This window comes from Mustela lutreola, chromosome 3 (genome assembly GCF_030435805.1).
Source record: "Mustela lutreola isolate mMusLut2 chromosome 3, mMusLut2.pri, whole genome shotgun sequence".
Taxonomy (NCBI): domain Eukaryota; kingdom Metazoa; phylum Chordata; class Mammalia; order Carnivora; family Mustelidae; genus Mustela; species Mustela lutreola.
In genome coordinates, this window is record NC_081292.1 from 1592506 (window position 1) to 1611312 (window position 18807).

General features: G+C 64.9%; 3 protein-coding genes across 4 annotated transcripts; all 3 read left to right on the forward strand.

The window, feature by feature from the left end:
- The first annotated feature begins 453 nt into the window (after positions 1-453).
- Positions 454-4487, forward strand: SLURP2 (secreted LY6/PLAUR domain containing 2). Of its 2 annotated transcripts, XM_059168826.1 has the most exons (3): positions 454-640; positions 3832-3924; positions 4200-4487. In XM_059168826.1, the coding sequence occupies exons 1-3, from the start codon at positions 577-579 to the stop codon at positions 4334-4336; spliced, it is 294 nt and encodes a 97-aa protein (XP_059024809.1). In that variant the 5' UTR covers positions 454-576; the 3' UTR covers positions 4337-4487. The 2 variants fall into 2 exon arrangements, with proteins under 2 accessions (XP_059024809.1, XP_059024808.1); XM_059168825.1 differs by lacking the exon at positions 454-640 and having other exon boundaries at positions 3532-3924.
- Positions 4488-9663: 5176 nt separating this feature from the next.
- LYPD2 (LY6/PLAUR domain containing 2) lies at positions 9664-12042 on the forward strand. Its single transcript, XM_059168823.1, has 3 exons — positions 9664-9866; positions 10905-11024; positions 11753-12042. Exons 1-3 carry the CDS (start codon positions 9806-9808, stop codon positions 11956-11958), a joined length of 387 nt encoding a protein of 128 aa, XP_059024806.1. The 5' UTR covers positions 9664-9805; the 3' UTR covers positions 11959-12042.
- A 2801-nt stretch (positions 12043-14843) lies between these two features.
- Positions 14844-16640, forward strand: SLURP1 (secreted LY6/PLAUR domain containing 1). The gene is made up of 3 exons (XM_059168815.1): positions 14844-15482; positions 15867-15986; positions 16301-16640. Exons 1-3 carry the CDS (start codon positions 15422-15424, stop codon positions 16555-16557), a joined length of 438 nt encoding a protein of 145 aa, XP_059024798.1. The 5' UTR covers positions 14844-15421; the 3' UTR covers positions 16558-16640.
- Positions 16641-18807: the final 2167 nt, after the last annotated feature.

Consider the following 18807-nt stretch of genomic DNA (forward strand, 5'->3'; position numbering starts at 1 on the left):
GGCTCTCACCCATCACGGGACCCCTTGAAATATCTCTCTGCTCCCCGCACCTCCCCCCGCCCCCCAGCCACAGGGCACACGGGCACACTGCCGCAGGTCTTGGGCCCTGCCGTGTGAGCTCGGCGACGGCCACTAGCCCTCCTCACTCCTAGCAAGGCCGGCAGCTCTCCACCGCCAGGACCGCGGAGGACGCACCTGTTCCGGCTCTGAGGAGGGGAGCTGGTCATCGGACACCTTGGGGGGCACTTCTGGCTACCCCTAAGCTTCGCAGGCGTGTTGAGCGGGAAGGGCGAGCTCAGGCCCGTGCTGGACCCTCGATCCAGTTCCTCACAGGAAAACCAGACACTGAGCTGAGGGTCCCCCCTGTGCCAGGGGGTCTTACCTGGTCCCCATGCTGCCATCTGATGGACAAAGAGGTCTGTGAGATAAACGGGGCTGAGCCTGGGGCCTGGGGGCTGGGCAGGTCCCAGCCTGGCCCCTCCGCTGAGTCAGCGGCCAGGTGAGTCAGAGCTGGCGGGAGCAGCCAATATAAGACGGTGGCCTGGTACCTGCAAGCCAGCCTTGACCCAGGAAACCATGCGGCTGCTCCCTGGGCTCTTGCTGGCCGCTGCCTTGAGCCTGGAGCTGGGTGAGTCCAAGGGCCACCTCCGTCCCCACTGCTCTAAGCCAGTCCCCCAACCCCAGCCACTACCGAGCCCTGGGCTGGGGCTTGTCACCTCAGGGAAGCCCGATTCCTGTCCCCCACCCCCTTTTCTGAGCTCTAGACCCTCCCCACCTGCCATCTCCTACCTTCCGCGTGTGGATAGCGCGCAGCGCTCCCCCCCGCCGGACCCGCAGGCCCATCCGCGGAGCCCACCGTGCTGTCCTTGCTCCTGCGAGGGCCGCCAGCCTCCCGGCGCCCTGCCCCGAGCTTGACAGCCCGCCCCCCACAGGCTTCTCCGCGCAACAGTGACCCCCACACTGAGTGAGGGCCTCTTCCAGCTCTCCGTGGTCTGCCCGTTTCCTAGGACACCCTCTTCTGGACCCTAGTGGTTCTCTTCTGACTGGGACATGGGCCTCTCCTCCTTTTGCTCGGGCTTCCTTCGGCGCCAGTTCCCCACTCCCGCCATTTATTTCCGTGTTTGGCTGTGCCCACGTCTGCCCTTGCTGGCCAGGTCTGGTCCAGCTCCAGGCCCGGCGGACCGAATGCCTGTCTAAGGGCTTCTCGGGGAACTCTGCCTCAAATGGGGCTGCCCCACCTGGCCTCATCTTCCTAGAGCACCCGATGGGGGACGGCGTCTCCGCCCACCCACCCACAGCCCCAAAAGAAACCAGCCAGACGCCCGATCCAACCGCAGCGGCCCCACTTGCCCAGCCCTCACCTGACAAGGCCCCTGCCTCCATGCCTGGGAAGGCATCTTCCTCACGGCCTGTGGCCCTAAATGAGATGGGCACGGGGACTGTCTGGACTGCTCCTGGGCCTCGGCTCCACCCAGGGCCGTCTGGGATCCACTGCTGTCCCCCTGCAGGAACCCCCCACCCTAGGCCCAGGCACTTGCGGGCTCTCTGTTCGGTGGGGAGGGTCTCACCAGCGAACCCTAAGAACTGCCCCAGGGTCGTCAGTGTGGATGGACAGGGGTGGGGAAAGCCTTCGTCACCCCCAGCGCTAAGTCACAGGCCCCTCCTCCCTCTGGCTCCGCCGGGGTCCAGCGGATCAGGGACACTGCACCTGCCACAGCATTGCTGGTGTCCTCTCCCTGCTCCCGCCCAGTCCCACGCCTGCCCTGTCAGAGGGAACGCACGGGGTGCAGAGTGGGAGAGGTCCCATCTGCTGCACAGTGAGCCAGGACAGGGCGCAAGCCTGGCCGGCTGCTCCCACAGCCCTGCCCCCAGACGGCCCTTCCTTCCCCTTCCCCCTCCCCCCTCCCGCCCTCCCCCTCCCCCCTTCCTCCCTTCCTTCCACGAAGCTCTCCTGGCCTCCACTAGGTACAGCGGGGGATGCTCTGGGGCCGCAGAAGAGTGGGTGAAACACCCCACCCATGTCCTTCAGGTCGGAGAGGGTGGGGTGGGGAGGGAGCCCTGAGCAAGGTCACACGGAGGCAGGGACGCTGCCACCAGGCTGGGGCAGAGGTACCAGCCACATGGGGGGCATGTCAAAGGAGAGCCATCAACTCTGCCTGGAAATCCAGAAGGCCTTCTTAGAGGAGGTGGCATTTGAGGGGGGCCTGTCTTGCCAGGAAGGCAGAGGGAAGAGCATGGGCGAGGCAGGGAGGCGTCTGGGCGAATGAGAGAGGAAAGCAGAGGCGAGCGGGCGGCGGGAACTGCACTTCTCAAGGGGCTCCCTTGGGGCAGAGACACCCCAGTTTCCCAGGTGACAGTCCCCTGTCTGTCCATTAGGTGGCACACGTAGCTTACTATACCGTCCTCGGGCATGATGTGTCGGTGGCTTCAGGCAGCCGTGATGAGCTTTGTGACAGGAGCTGTCACCTTTCCTGGTCACGCGGTCTCAGATCGCTCTGCAGGGCTGGCCGATGAGTCAGGGCCAACTGGGCACACTCCCATGGTGGGGACTTTGTGTCTCCATCACTGCTCTGGGGCTCTGGGAGGAGGCTGCCCACAACCCCAGGGGCTGAGCAGAGGGCTCAGGGCTGGCCAGGAGGTGTGTGTGCCTTGGCCAGGTGTGCGTGTGTGTGCTCGTGCACACTGGGGTTTGGTGAAAGTGTGCAGCGCCTCACGGTGCCCCCTGGCCCAGGTCGGAAAGTGTGGTGATCCGGGGCATATCCAGGGCGACAGTGATGGCAGGGCTGGGGCAGCCAGCAGAGGCCCAAAGGATGGACTGGGGCATGGATGGGGTGGGAGGAGCCCGCCCCGAACTGTGATGCCCTGAGGCTCAGAGCCTGCCCTCAGCTGGAGTGACCCCTGCAGGTGTGCACTGCGCTCACCCCGGACAGAGGCACTGAGCGCAGGAACCAGAGAAGGAGGGGCAGCCAGGGAGGGAGGAAATTCAAGGCAAGGAGCATGGTGGGGAGGGGGTGCCGAAGGACAGAGAGGCCCCCGCCGTGCCCCGGTGCGAGGACAAGGCTGATGGGCAGATCGGCCAGACATTTATGGAATGAACTTAGTATTTCAAAAGTCTCCGGGTTGTCCTCAGAGAAGAAACATTGAACAAAACTGCGCCGGCCGCCCTCCAGTCCCTTTCGTCATCCGGCGCTCCTGTCCCCATGGCTTCCCACTCCCCACGGAGGTCAGTGAGGCCCCCCCCACCACAGCCACCAGAACGAAGGAGCCTGTGGGTCTCAGGGTTCTGCTGACGTGGAAATGGGCACGGCCACATCATGGGGAGCCCTCACCACCTTCCCCCCATCTCCGGCGCTTCCCAACCCCCAGCTCGTTCTGTGTGAAGCTACTGCTCACGCCATCCACTGGGGGGGGGGTCGTACAGAGAGTCCGCAAAGACTCCATCCTGCCCCCCAGCCCAATGCTGTCCTGGGCCAGGGGACTCAGCAGAGCCACCTCCAGCTGCAGCCGACCCCGCTGTGGCCCCGGGCCTGGCCACCTGCACCCTGGGAAGAGCGGTCCCGCAGGATGGAAGGGCAGAGCGCCAGCCCTGGGCTGAGGCTTGGGACAGGGTGGCCTTCCCACCCCCTTATCTAGAAGGTCTTAAGGGGCTGTGCACGCCAAGATGAGAGCCTGGGGTCCTGAGAATGAGGGGGGTCCTGGGTGGGAAGAGAGGGTGCTGTCAGGCCAGCACTGCCCACACCTGTGTCCCTCTCGATCTGTGCGTCCATCCGCCTGTCCCTCTGCCCACGGCTGACCGGCTTGTCCCTCCTCTGCTCATGGCTGCAGCGCAAGGCTTGAACTGTCACCAGTGCAAGGGCTTTGGAGGGTGCACCCATGCGTCCAGATGCCCATGGGGCTCCAACTACTGCGTCAGCATCGCCACTCGTGAGTAAGGGATGCGTGGGGTAGCCCAGCTGTGCTCTCCCTGCCCAGGAGAGGAGACCCAGGCTCAGAGGGGGCAGAACTGGTCCAGGCTCCCAACGAGGCTGGAACAGGATGGGAGGGGCACCCACTGACCTCAGTGCAGGAGAGGACTCGAGGGAGGGGGCCGGTTACACCCAGTTTGGGCGCTGACTCTTGGCTTGGTGGCAAGTGGGGCGGGGGCACAGGCAGCTCAGGGCCTCAGGGAGCTTGCACTGTTTACCTTCTGTCCACCCCAGGAGTCCCCTTCAGTGTCGCTGACCTGCCTCTGGTGACCAAATCGTGCTACAGTGGCTGCCCGGACATCTCTACCCTTGGCCTTGGCCCCCACGTGTCCATCGTCTGCTGCCAGTTCAGCCTCTGCAACACGGACTGACAGCCCCCCCACCCTCAGCACCCCCCCCCCCGGCCCAGGGCTAAGAGACGCCCAGAGCCCCAGGCTGAGGCTGCTCAGGCAGCTGAGAGGGGGCACTGGCTGGGGGGGCTGCTCGAGCATCCCAGGGCTCAGAGCGGGAGGTCCTAAGAACTAGAGGTGGCACTGGGTGGTCCAGAGGAAGGGGGAGGGCCCCCGGCAGAGGAAGGGACCTTTGGGGGAACTGGAAAGGGGAAGCTGGAGGGAACAGAGCAGACAGGTGAGGGGGGGGCCGGAGGCAGCTGGCCCCCACCCACGCACGGGTGCAATCGCATCCCCGCACCCACACCCACAACCACGCACGTCCCCACACACCGCCCCCACACGCTGAGAAACTTTTAATCAGGGTTCCAGCCGGCCTCCAGCTGCGGAGTGGTCCAAGACCCTACCGGCCAGGGACGTGGCTCCTCCCCACCACATGACCCCCAGCACAGCGCCCAGCCCTTGCCTCGTCCGTACCCTGACCACGGTCCCATGAAAGAAAACGTGGAAAAGCCAGTGCGGTGGTGCAGCCACCCAGTGTGGGGGGCAGTGTCCCAGCAGAGAGTGACCCCACAGAGAGGCACAAGCAGGGCTTACGGCTAGCGGGGTGAGGGCGGCACGCGGGAAGGACAGGACTGCGCAGGAGACAATGTGGCGCGTGGCAGGTGCAGGGGCGGGGGGGGGGGCGGGGGGGGGACCCGGCACAGGCTGCGGGTAGCTGACCACCCCGAGAAGAAAACCAAACCGGCTCTGGGCCTTCACTCCCACTCACTCGAAAGGCATTGCCACTGAATCACAGATTTAAGTGTTAAAAAGAGAGAGAGAGTGTGTTAAAGTGTTTGGCATAGGAAACCGAGACCCCCAGCAATCCCATACCTGCGCCGGACGAACCCAAGTTCACACGAAGCCTCTCGGTGACCGCTCACACCAGCCTCCCTCGTAACAGCGACAGCGTGGATAGACAGCCCGGTCTGTCCAGACCGCAGGGTGCGTCCCCACCACCCGCGCACCCCGCGCTGCTAATGGCGGCGGCACGAAGCTGAGACCTGAGTGAGACGTCGAGAGCGAGAGGCCACATGCGGAGAACCGCAAACTGCGCTCCGCTCCCGTTTCTGCGAAGCGCCCAGCACAGGCCAATCGGGGGGGCGGGCAGGCGGCCAGGGCAGGCTGGGAGAGCCCTGGTGTGGGGGGCTGGCAGCCCGCGGGGGTGCGGGGTCGCGGAGGCACTGGGGCGCGGGGAGGGCTCCTTCCTGAGCCTGACTGGGGAGGGCTTCAGGACCTGTGAGTGCACCAGCTCTCCGTGCGCGAACTGTACGGACGGGGACGCGTGTCCAATAAATCTGATACAAATTTCAAAGAGAAAAAAAAGAAAAAGTTGTTTGCAAGAAAAACAGGACCGCACATCCAGACTGAGAAAGGTTCGCGACCGCAGTAGCGCAGGAAAGGATGCGCTGCGCAAAACCAGAGCGCAGGCGACTGCGCAGGTGACCGCGCAGGCAGCCCCCACGGCGTGCCACTCCTGGGCGCAGTGAAGAGTGCTGCCCGGTCCCACCGGCAGGTTCCCCCGAGGAGAACGTCAGCCCCACGCGGAGCCAAAAAGTAGCCTTCACATCTAGGAGCAAGCACACAGAGAAGAGGGGTTCAGGGCAGGCAGGAAGCCACCCCTCTGTGCCCCAGGGTGGGGCGCTGCAGCCCTCACCGGCAGGTCCGGCAGGTCCGCCGCCTGCCCCCAAACGTCACCAGACACCTGCGGCAGGGAGTGCCTACCCACACGGCCGCAACCCCCCTGCTCCAGGCTTGAGAATCTGGTGAAAGGCAGGGCTCCCGATGTGAAGGCCTGGTGAGGCCTGGGTAAGCACAGGGGGAAGCAACTTAGGCCCCGAGGCAGGGGTGCTGAGTCTTGAGGCATGATGGGTCTTGAGGCAGGGGTGCTGAGTCAAGAGCGGATGGGTCTTTCACAGGGTTCCTGCAAACCCCCTGGGAGGGTCAGGCTGTGGCGCGCAGGGACGGGAAGCGCTATCACGTGACAAGGAGTGCGCAGTGTTGGGGTGGGGGGCAGCGAGGGTTCCCAGGTGTCCCAGCACAGAGGGGAGCAGCCTCAGGTCTGCCGGCACACAGGTGACTGTATATTAGGGCACATCCACATCGGGGTCCTTCAAGAAGGGTGCCGCCGAAAGGGCTGCCTCGGGGATAAGGTCCCTCCCCGCATTTTCTTCACTGTGTAGAAACATGGAGCATTCAGGCTACTCTGTCGATGCTCCGCACAGGGGAACGGGTGAGCAGGAGCCAGACACCCCACTACCTTCCTGGGGGCCTGCAGGCACTGCCCAGAGGAGGCCACTCACAGACGGCTGGGGAGGAAGCCTAGTCCGGAGATGGAGTAGCAGCAGAGAGCCCTAATCCGGTCACACTCTAAACCCTGACCCTCGCCACACTCTGATCCCTGATCCTGGTCACACTCTGAGCCCTGATTCCTGGTCACATACTGATCCCTGATCCTGGTCACACTCTGAGCCCTGACCCTGGTCATGAACCCTGACCCTGGTCACACTCTGAGCCCTGATTCCTGGTCATATACTGAACCCTGACCCTGGTCACACTCTGAGCCCTGATTCCTGGTCACATACTGATCCCTGATCCTGGTTATACTCTGAGCCCTGATCCTGGTCATGAGCCCTGACCCTGGTCACACTCTGAGCCCTGATTCCTGGTCACACTCTGAGCCTTGATCCTGGTCACACTCTGAGCCCTGATCCTGGTCACAACCTGAGCCCTGACCCTGGTCATGAGCCCTGACCCTGGTCACACTCTGAGCCCTGATTCCTGGTCATATACTGATCCCTGATCCTGGTCACACTCTGAGCCCTGATTCCTGGTCACATACTGATCCCTGATCCTGGTCATACTCTGAGCCCTGATCCTGGTCATGAGCCCTGACCCTGGTCACACTCTGAGCCCTGATTCCTGGTCACACTCTGAGCCTTGATCCTGGTCACACTCTGAGCCCTGATCCTGGTCACAACCTGAGCCCTGACCCTGGTCATGAGCCCTGACCCTGGTCACACTCTGAGCCCTGATTCCTGGTCATATACTGATCCCTGATCCTGGTCACACTCTGAGCCCTGATTCCTGGTCACATCCTGAACCCTGATCCTGGCATTCTAAGTCCTGACCCTGGTCACATGCTATATCTCAACCCCGGTCACACTGCAAGTCCTGATCTTTGTCACACTCTGAGCCCTGACCCTGGTCACATGCTGAGCCCTGACCCTGTTCACATGATGAACCCTGACCCTGGTCACACACTGAACCCTGACCCTGGTCACTCTCTGAGCCCTTATTCTGGTCATACTCTGAGTCCTAACCCTGATCACCCTCGAGACCCCCACCCTGGTCACACTCTGAGCCATGATCCTACTCATACTCTGACCCTTGACCTACTCACACTCTGAGCCCTGACTCTGGTCACATGATGGGCCCTGATTTTGTTGCACTCTGAGTCTGGACCCTGGTCACACTCTTGAGCCCTGCCTTCGAGGCTCCTAGTAGGACTGGGGATGGCTGGCTTCTCAGCATGGAGGCACTAGACAGAGCCCACCCAAACTCTGAGCCGCATCCCTCCCCGACCTGAGTAGACAGGTGCAAATTTGCAGTTAAGTTTCAGCCTGGCTGCCCAGGGATCAGGCAGAAACTATAGGAGCGGTGAACGCCCAGGGGCCAGGGGTGTGCTCTGCATGGAAAGCACAGGTGGGGCCTTTGGGTCTGAGCACAAGGAGCTGGGCTTGGTCCGGGCTGCAGCAATGGAATTGGGCTGGACGGAAGGAGGAAGCTAGGGTGTGTGTGGTGGGTGTCTAATCCTGTTAACGGCATCCGCGTCAGCGCCGACGGCAGCGTGGCGGCTTGCTCAAGTGTGAAATCAGACAAGCCCGGCTGCTGCTTGCGTTTCCCCAGCCCGCGCAAGGTGACCTGCTCAAGTCAGCAGCTGCCAGGAGCGTCCGATCCTATGCCCGAAGCAGAGTCAGTGGTTAGTGTTGTGTGCTAGTGTCGTGTCTCCAGAGCTGTGGTGAGGAAAGCATGATCCAGCAGGGCAGGTGGCTCCCCCAGGCTGGGCGCTCCGGGAAGCCACGCACCCAGCCCACAGCCCCCACCCAGTGTCTAGACGGGCACAGGACCTGTCAGCTCCCACATGGAGCTGATCTCAAAGGAAAGCCAAGGACCGCATAAACGCTGTGGGGTGGGGAGGGGGGAGTCCCCAGACAGAATGTCAACCACAGGAGGGTGGGGGAGGAACGGGCATCCCTGGTGACAGGAAAAGCAGGAGCCAAGTCTTGGAGGGGAGTAAGATTTGGACCCTCTGGGAGAAGACGGAGGAGTTGGGTGGGGTTGCCGTGTGGCCCCAAGTGAGTCTGGACGCCATGGCCTTGACTTCCCAGCAAGAGGCCCTGGGACCTGCCAACAGCCCTCCCCACCCTACCCTGGGGTTCACCCTGGCAGCTGTGGGCTTGCTAGAGGGTGTGACTGGGTCACGGGTAGGGGACATCCTGGGGCGGCTGAAGTGCAAGCACTCTGGGGGGGATGTGTGTGCGCCTGTGTGTTGGGGGGCAGCCGCGGCTGAAGCCACACTTCGGTGCTGTCTGGGCCTTGGGCAAGGGCCTTGCTGTCGATGGCCTGACCTACAACGGTCCAGGAGAGCCCTGCCCAAGGGGCAGCCCCTGTGGTTTCTTTAGAGACCAAGGTGTACCTGCCCCTCCAGTGGGCACTGGGGCTAGTGTCCCCAAAGTGACCCTGGCCCCTCCCCAGCTCCACCCTCCACCCAGGACCTTCCTGTTGACCCAGCTCTTTTCCTGTCTTTGTGCCCATAAGCCTCTCTGTACACTTCGGCTGGTTGTCCCGGCAGTGGTCGTTCCCGTCTCTCCGAGCCCCGTGAGATTCCCTCAAGGGAGCTGGGGTGGGGGTGGGGGTGGGGTTGCAGGCCCCCTTGGTAGCATTCAAACCCAGAATTACTAGACTCAGACTCTGCCCTGGAGGCAGGCCTGGGGACCCCTGTGGGAAGGGTGCCTGGCAGAGGCAGAAACCAGGGTGGGGGTAGGGGTGGAGGAGGAAGGAGACGGCGTGGAGCCTGGGGAAGGGAGTCCTAGAGGGAGGTGGGGGCGCCGAATCACAGAGAGGGGCCGTCAGGGCCAGGAAGGGACCCCAGGCTGTGAGGAGGGAGAGGAAAGAGGAAAAGGACATGGAGGCAGGAGGAGCCCCCACAGAGCGATTGGGCTTCCGGTGCAGGCGGGAGGGGCCCCAGTGGGTGGAGGGGGCGGGTCTCTGCACCTCTGCCGCCCACAAGAAACCCAATCCCACTAATCTGCTTGGCTGACCGGTCGGGTGGCTGCACTGGGTGTCCACTGTCCCTGCGGGCAGGCCGAAGGCGAGCGTGCTGCAGAGCAGGGTGAGGACTAGACCATGAGGGGGCCACGGCTGGCGCTCCTGATGCTGGGGCTGGTGACCTGCGGCCACGAGCTCGGTGAGAGGCACGGGGCAGGGGGCCCAGGGAGTGGAGGAAGGCGGGGAGACCGAGGAGAGGCGGGGTGGGGAGCAAGGATGAGCCGCAGGGAAGGGCGCAGGTGTCTGAGGGGGAGGAGGGCATAGCCCCAAGGGCTGCCCGCCCAGGGCTGGGGAGGCTGCAGAGGCTCTGGGAGCCAGCTGGGGAGCTGCATGTCACTAGGGGCCCTGGGCGCCCCGGAGAGGCTGTAGCTGGAGAGGTCGTGGGCAGAACCAGATTCCCCAATTCTGGGGCCATGTGAAGGCAGGGCTCAGGGGCGTCTTGGGGAGACCAGGAAGGCTCTGGGAACTGGGGCTGACACGGCGGTCTGAGAGAACACCTGGGGGAGATGCCCCAGCCCCACAGGGCCCCCACATTCAGCCAGAAAAGGAGCTAGGCAGTGGGGGCCCCAGCCAGAAGGGAAACAGATCAACCAGAGGCACAGTGACACGCAGTGGGGGTAGAGGAGCCTGTGGCCTCGGCTGTGCTGGTCCAGCGGTGGGTGGGGCAGAACAGCACACCCTGGGGCCCCGCCCCTGCCGGCCCGCACCCCAACCTGCCCCTGTCCCCGAGCTGTGGCTCTTCCCTCCTTTGTTAATCTGGCACCAGTGGGTGCCCCAGGCCCAGCCCGACCCACCCTGCACCCCACACACCTCCTTATCTGTTCCCGGTGCCCACTGTTACTCATTGCGCGCTGCTCTTTGCTGGTCAGGATTCCGAGGGGGTGTCCGGCCACACTGAGGCCCTCCCTGACCCTGCAAGGACGCCTGGCTCCCTACAGGCCCCTCCTCGATGCTTCCAGAGCTGTCCCCTCCACCCCTTGGCCCTGCAGGCTGAGCCTATCAGGGGCACGCTCTGTCTCTAAGGACCACAGCTCAAACCTCCTGACACCTCCCAGAATCTGGGCCGCTGGGCAACAGCAGCCTGGACCGTGCGGCCCCCTCAAACCTGGGCCTCCAGGACGGGGGCTCAGGGAGGGGCAGGGCAAGCCTGATGTGTCCTTTGTCCCTTCTTACCCAGGGGAGGCCCTGCGATGCTACACCTGTCATGAGCCTACAGGTGTGTCCAGCTGCGTCACCGTCGTCACCTGCAATGCCAACGAGACCATGTGCAAGACCACCCTCTACTCCCTGGAGATAGGTCCGCGGGAGCTGGGGGGCGGGGCGATAGGTCCGCGGGAGCTGGTGGGCGGGACGATGGGTCCGCGGGAGCTGGTGGGCGGGGCGATAGGTCAGCGGGAGCTGGTGGGCGGGGCGATAGGTCCGCGGGAGCTGGTGGGCGGGACGATGGGTCCGCGGGAGTTGGAGGGCGGGACGATGGGTCCGCGGGAGCTGGGGGGCGGGGCGATAGGTCCGCGGGAGCTGGTGGGCGGGACGATGGGTCCGCGGGAGTTGGTGGGCGGGGCGATAGGTCCGCGGGAGCTGGTGGGCGGGACGATGGGTCCGCGGGAGCTGGTGGGCGGGGCGATAGGTCCGCGGGAGTTGGAGGGCGGGGCGATAGGTCCGCGGGAGCTGCGGTGGCGGGGCCGGGGTCCCAGGGTCAGAGCGCCTCCAGGACCCTCACCCCGGCCGGCCCTGCACAGTGCGCCTCCACCACCTTAGCCATTTGTTTGCAAAAGGGATTTTGGTTCCCAGCAGTTAGGCCTCCCTCCCTCCTCCTTTCTTTCCTTAAACGGAGAGGAAGCCTCCCCTTGCCCGGGGATTCCCTGGAAAGGGATGGCCTCCCGCAGCCAGCTGGGAGCCCGCACTCAGCTCACAGAGGCGGAAGGAAAGAGGAGCGGGGAGCGGGTCACGCCACCCTGGGGTCATGGGCTGGACGTGGGGGCCCTGAAGCTCGCGAGCTGACCGGACACCCAACATGGCCCACAGTGTACCCCTTCGTGGGGGACTCCACGGTGACCAAGTCCTGCGCCGTCAAGTGTGTGCCCTCAGACGTGGACGGCATCGGCCAGACCCGGCCCGTGTCCTGCTGCAACACGGACCTCTGCAACATAGACGGGGCCCCTGCACTGGCCTGCAGCTGCGGCCTGGCCTTGGCGCTGGCGCTCCTCCTGCTGGGCAGCCTCAGCCTCTAGAGCCCGCGCCACCTCTGTCCCCACCCCTACCCCCACCCCGTGCAAGCCAGTCCTGAGTGTCCCGGAAGAAGCATTGTTCCTGCACCAGGCCTCCTGAATCTCCTTTTTGGCAGCCCTGTCCCACCAGGGCGGGAGGGCTTTGAGCCTCAAGTCCAGCTCCCTCCACCCGACCCTGTGTCCCCCTTCCACCCCTTCTCAGCCCCTCCTCTCCTGGTCCTTTCCTGCCCCTCCTGGCCTCTGGGTTCTCTCTGGGGCTCTCTTCAGCCACACGGCTGCCCCCACCTGTCTCCTCTGCACTACCAAGATGTGCTAAGCAGGGATGGGCAGTAGGGCAGGAAACTAGGCAGGGCTCTGCTCTCTGGGCCCCGCGGGGGGGGGGGGGCTGATTGTGGTGGGACAGAAAGCGGGACCCCACAGGCAAGGGCAGCACTGCACCTGCCAGGGTCGGATCACAGGTGGCTTCTCAGAGGAGGGGGCCATTAAGGCCAGGCTTTGAAGGACTGGGAAGAGGAGGTCAGGCCAAGTCAGGTGGAAGGAAGATCAGGCGGGCTCAGAGTGGCCCGGGATCCAGGATAGACCCGTGAAGTGCCTACTGCTTGCTCACCTGGCCCTGGTGACATGGTCCCCTTCTGTTGGTTGGCGGGGCTTGCTGCTGGGCATACCCACCACCTGCCCTCTCCAGGCTCACCAAGCCCCACTCCCTGGGGGCCTAGGGCAGCCCAAGCTCCAATGCAGAGCTCCATCTTCACCTTGGCCAGCACCAAATCCTCCAGATCACCCTCCCAGGAGTCACCTACCCCGGAGGCCTCTTGCCCGGAGGGCTCCCAGCTCTGCATCTGGGTTGAGACTCGATGCTCACACACACATGCATATACATGTATGTGCGTACACACGTGGTCCTGGAAACACACAGTGCAGGCCATGGACTTGAGGAAGACAGGCCCCGGCTCTCCCACCCAGTGCTGCCCCCTCCCCAGGACCACCTGAGGGAGGCAAGAGGGGGAGGGGAGGAGAGAGCCTCCAGTCACCCTGGGACCTGCGCCTCCTCCCTGTCCTCCTGCTCCAGCAGCTCCTCCTGGACCCCTGGGTGAGTTGGCCCGGCCCTGGGAAGGGGGCACAGCACTGGGGTCCAGCCTGAGTTGGGGCTGGGAAGCCCTCTTTCTGGCTCATCCCCACTGGCCTCTGAGTCCAGAGCCCTCACAGTCAGCCCTCGCCCCTCTTCTGGGGTTTCCTTCCCTTGGATGGTAGAGAGCAGCAGTCAGGACCTGAAGCAGGTCTCTCCTGGGGCAAGGGACACCCCATGCCTCTGAGAGAGGAGACCCATGGCCAGAAGGCCCGCTATCCCTGGGACCCCAGGAACCCGACATCTCTGCCTCCTGTCCATCTCAGGGGCTCTGTGGTCCTGAGCCAGATCCTGGGGGGCAGAACACCCCCGCAGCCCAGCGAGCCCTGTACTGTGTGTCTAGCACAGACTGGTTGCACAGCCTGGCCACCACCTGCCAGAGACCCCTGACTCCGGGAATGGCAGGGAAACTGGGAAGCCAGGCACGGCCAAGTGCTGGCAAGATGCCTTCGTTTGGGGTTGTAGCTCTGAACTCTGACTTGACCACAGAAGAGGCCCCGTCCAGTAATGCAGCACACCTTTCTTCTGGTGTTCCTGTGTGTCTCACAAAAGTGAAGAGAATGGCAGGGTCACTAGAGCTCTAGAGCCTGGTTTGGGACCCAGTACACACACACACACACACACACACACACACACACACAGCCCTCCAGGGAAGCATGGGAACACTGTGTGCCCCCCGTCCCTCCTGGTCGCTGCTCCTGCCTGGCCTTCCTCCCCTCCGAAGCCAGAGCCAGGGCCCTTCCAGGCAGCCCCTGACAGCACACGGGGCCTCTCCCCTTCCTGCCCACCCCAGCCGCCTTCCTGGCACACTCGCCCCACCACTGCTCCCGGTTCCCGTCCGCCCCTTGCCTTCCCAGCTGCCCTCGGAGGCACAGGACGTTCTGCCTGGTTCGCAGGTGAAAGAAAGGGGGTCACGAGGGTTCGTGAGCAGACTGGTCCCACAGGAGGTCAGGTGGGGCCAGGGCCCACTCAATCTGTCAGACTCCACACTAGACACTCCCCAGTTGCTCTTGCAACATCCGGGGCGCAGTCGCGGGACCAGGCCCTGGGGAAGGGCCACCCGGCTGCTGTCCGCGCCCGCACCTGCCATGTGAGGCTGTTGGCTTGGCAGCAAGCACAGTCTCTCCCTTTGCAAGCAGGGCCTCCCTTTGTTCCCTCAGTCCACGAGGCCCCATCACACCTGCCCTCAAAACCGCCCTGGGTCCCTAGTCTCATCCTCCCCCAGGAGTACGGTCTAGAGGGCAAAGGAGTCACCTCAAGGCCACACGTGCAGCCAGCAGCAAAGCCAAGACCGAAACCAAGACCCAAACCAGGATCTCCTGAGCGCCGGTCTCCGCTCCTCCCCGCACTCATCCCGCCGGGAGGCTGGGGGACGACTCCACACCCGACAGCGGGCGCCGTCCACACACGCAGCCTGCAGCACACTCACAATCTGTCCTCAGCCACCTGGCCGGCCAGCCGCTCGTCTCCGTCTACCGCCGCCCCCTCCTTTCCTTCCCCCTGCACGCTGGGCCCAGCCACACCCTCCGCCTTCTACCCAGCCACGTCCTCAAACATCGCCCCCCCGCCCCCCGCCCCCCCCATCTCCTCACCCACTCACCCGTCCACCCCCCATTAGGCTGTCCGGGGACAGAGAAACGAGAGGGTCTGGAACACCAGGAAGACCCCTGGATGAGGGGCGCCTGGCCTGGACCTTCCAGCACGGGGAAGAGTTGAGGCCAGGATGGGAGGCCCGGGAGGGCTCCCACCAAGAGGCAGAGGCGGGCCGTGAACAGCCGGAGAAGGCCGTTAGGTCAAGAGGCAGGGGTTGGGCAGAGCCCTGTTGTCTGGGGCCTAAAATCGGGAAGCTCAGGCTTGATCATTTGTAGGGAAGGGGCTGGCAGTGACTGTGGGGTCTGCCTGGAGCCCACACCCGTCAGCCCGAGAGAACCCTGGGGGGCCCATCCCAGCCCCCGTGACACCACCCCACCGGGCGCCCACCCTCCTCTGCACCTGGCCCGATTCCCTGCCCCTGGGCCTGTGCTCTGGGGGGCTCCTGTGTCAGGAGGAGGACATCTGGGTGTGAAGGAGCCAGGCCCCCGTTTGGTGCCTGGGAGGCGTCCTCGCGGGCCGGCACCAGACAGGCTCCAGCCATGGGGGTCCCCCTCCTTGAGGGCCTGGGCGTGACGCTGCCCGCCTGCCCACCGTCCCGCCCGCTCCCTCCCACTCCTACCCTGTGCCGCCCGGCTGACTCACATGTTTCTTCCGCCACCACCCTGGCAGGCCCTGCAGGGCGGGCAGGGTATAAGTGTCCACGGAGGCGGCCCTGGTGCTGCCTGTCCCGGCTTCTGAGCGTGGCAGATGGCCTGGTGCAGGGCTGCCCTCCCACTGCTGCTTATCGCAGCGTCCAGCGTGCGTGGCGGTGAGCGGGACGGCTGGGAGGGACCTGTCATTGGCCTCACTCAGCCCACCTCCTCAGCGGGCAGGAGGCCCTTCAGGCCCTGGGGCAGGCCTCCATAGGCACCCCCGAGGCTCACCTCCCTGGCCCTACATCAGCCTCCTGGGCCCAAGAGCCTTTGCTCGGGTCAGACTTCAAGTCCCCATTTTCTAGGCAGGAAAACCAAGGCTCAGTGGAGGAATGCGGCGTTCGGTCCGCTGGCCGGAGCCCTGGGCCTCAAAGGGTCTCAGTCAAGCAGGGGTGGATCCGAGGGGTATGCCCAGGGGCTAGACCGCACTTGGCCTCTGCTCCTGCGTCCCAGATGGCCCCCGAGGCCGGGTGATGAGGTCTGCCCCCTCCCCCGCCCAGGTGAGGCCTTCAAATGCTTCACATGCGAGCAGCCCACAACCATTTCGCTGTGTAAGAACGTCACTCGCTGCAAGCCGGAGGCCACGGCCTGCCAGACGGTGCTGGTGCAGGTGGAGTCGGGTGAGTCCGGCCCACAGTGGTCACCTTCCCCAAACGGTCCTCAGGGTTGGGGGACAGCGGTGGAGGTCCCACAGATTGGCTCTGGGGTGCACAAGGGCTGCATCAGCCTGGGGGCTCCAGGCCCCCCCAAGGCTGCACGGCATGCCCCAACAGACGCCTGGAGGGAGCAGCATGGCCCAGCCTGGGGAGGGGGGGTCACGGGGTGTCCCTGGCAGAGTTGAAAAGGGCTGGAGCAGGTGTCTGAAATTTGGGGCAGGTGGAGAGGGCACTAGGCAGCGGAGGAGCGGGCTCTGATGCCTGTCCACCCCCGGCAGAGTACCCCTTCAACCAGAGCCCCAAGGTGACCCGTTCCTGCGCCAACTCCTGCATAGCCACCGACCCCGACAGCATAGGAATCGCCCACCCCGTCTACTGCTGCTTCTATGACTTGTGCAACTCCATGCAGGGCACCAGGCTGGGGGCCAGCCGCCGGGGGCCCCGGTCCTCGGCCACCTCCTTCCCTGAAGGGCCCAGCGCCACTGGAGATCGCCTCTACCCACGTGCTTCCTTGAGCTCCCCGAGCCTCAGGTGAATCGCGGGCCCCAAGGGCTACGAGTTTTGCCAGGGGCCCTCTGTCGCCCACCCTTGCAGAGGATAAATAAAGACGAGGCAGAGGCCACTTCTCCTTCCTGGGCGCCGACAGCGCACGGAGTCAGCTTTCAGGAGAGACGGGCTGAGTCAGGCACATTCCGGGCCCCGGGCCTTCCTTCTCACCCAGGGCCATTTGGACTCATTTCACAGAACGGGAACCGGAGGCTCCGGGGGAGACAGGCATCCCAGGCTGGCCTTCCTGCAAACCAGTCCTACGGCACCTCAGAGCAGGACCAGTGCCTTAACCCAAGGGGAGTCTGCCCCTACTCCCAGAGTCTCCCCTCAGCCCCAGAGGCATCAAGCCCCCCCCACCCCATTCCCGGGGTGGGAAAGAAGCTGGAGTCAAGGGTGGGCATGCCCGGCTCTACGGGGCCAGCACAGGGAAGCTGGGAAGAGAGTGGGGAGCCTGCCTGCCCAGCCTGGGCGTCCCAGGAGTGTGTGGGGTGGGGTGCCTCTGGGCCAGCGGACACCCACACACCTCCACGGGCTTCGGTCACCTCCCCTGACAAGGGACCCACCATGTCCTTGCCGCGGGCACAGCTGCAATGAGAAAGAACAGTGTGCATGGAGCCTGCCAGCTTGTCCCAGACCCCAAGGGCCAGCGCTCGGCTCTGTGCCCTGTGGGTCCGGCCTCAGACTCCTGCCTTCCCCTCACGATGACCCCCAGCTGGCCCTGGTCATGACCAGGCTCGGCAGCCCTGGAGGGAGGTGGGGGCAGGAGCCACGTCTCGCACACAGCAGCCTCAGAGCCTGCGGCTTCCCCTCTCCAGGCCCAAATGCCCACCAGCGCTCTGGGCGGGGCCCTTTCCAGGTTCTGCATTATGGCCAGTGTTCCTGAGAGCCTCTAGCGGCCCCGGGTTTGGAGGCGAGGGGCCAAGGCCACGGCCTCCCCATGGGGACACCGCAGCTCTTGGCTTCCGCTTCCAGGGGTCGACAAGGATCCTTCTTCAGGATGAGGAGGGTGGGCCGGTGGGAGGCTCAGCAGCCACCCTAGTCCTGGGGGAAGCAGGCAGGTGGCCCCAGGGACCTGCGGGGCCTCCGCACTGCAGCGGCACGACCAGCAGAGGGCGCCCCTGCCCATCACCGCCTGAGCGCCAGGCTGCGGGGCCCTCCCCCTCCAGAGCTGCGCACTTCCCCGCCCCACCCCCCCACCCCGCCAACTCAGCCAAGTTGACCTGAGGAGAGCCCCTGAGGTCTGTAGGCCTGAGAACAGCTCCCAGCCCTGCAGAGCCCGGTGTGCCTCAGGAGCTGGGGAAGCCGCACACGGGGCCCTGGGCGGACCGGCCCTGGGGTGGCCGCGGTGCTGCCTGGAGCTGCTCACACTGGCAGGGGACACTTGGGGCCTTGGAGGAGGGGGCACGTGCGGTCACAGAGAATGCAGAAGGACGGGAGGTCATCCACACGCGGGACGCTTAAACCCCACTGGGGCCAGGCCTGTGCCCTGGTCAGCAAGCCCCTCCCAAACTCCGTGGCTGGACCTCCTCCACACAGCAAGGGCGAGAGCGAGCCTCTCCTCCCCCTGCCCCCACCCGCTGGGGCGTGTCTCCCTTGAGAGGACAGAGAAACTGCAGTGGCCTGTGGGACACAGTGACGTTCAGCCCAGATGCCCGACCATCCCGAATGCCTCCTGCAGATGCACAGACCCATCCTGCCCCCCAGCCCCTGCCCCCTCCAGGGTGCCGCATGGCTGCCCGCACCATGTGGACCCACAGGGACCCAGACCCACTGTGTGCACACCCTCCCCTGTCCCCACTCGCACTGGGGAATGTGTCCCTGTCTGACAGCTGCGGCGATCCCCAAGCTCCCCACTCCCCGCACATGCCCCACAGGACCTGCCCAAACACCTGTTAGACAAGGAGACGCGGATATCCAAGGGGATGCCCGAGGGCCCCCGTGGGCCGGAGGCTGCTGCCCAGGGCAGGGGCGAGGCCCAGCGTGGCCAGCCCAGGGCGCCCTGGCCTGCCTGGGAGGTGGGAAGAGTGAGGCATCAGGTGACCTCCTCGGCCACAGACCACTGGCCTGCCAGCCCGCATCGCTTCCCCCATCACCGAACGCTGGCTGCTAACCCAACTTTCCCAATCACCCAGTATCTCCCAGGCCCGCACAGCCGGGCCCTCCTGAGCAGGTGGTCAGAGCCTGACGTGGCCCCTGCCGTCTTCCCCTCCCCCGGCCACCTTGTGTTCCGGCAGCC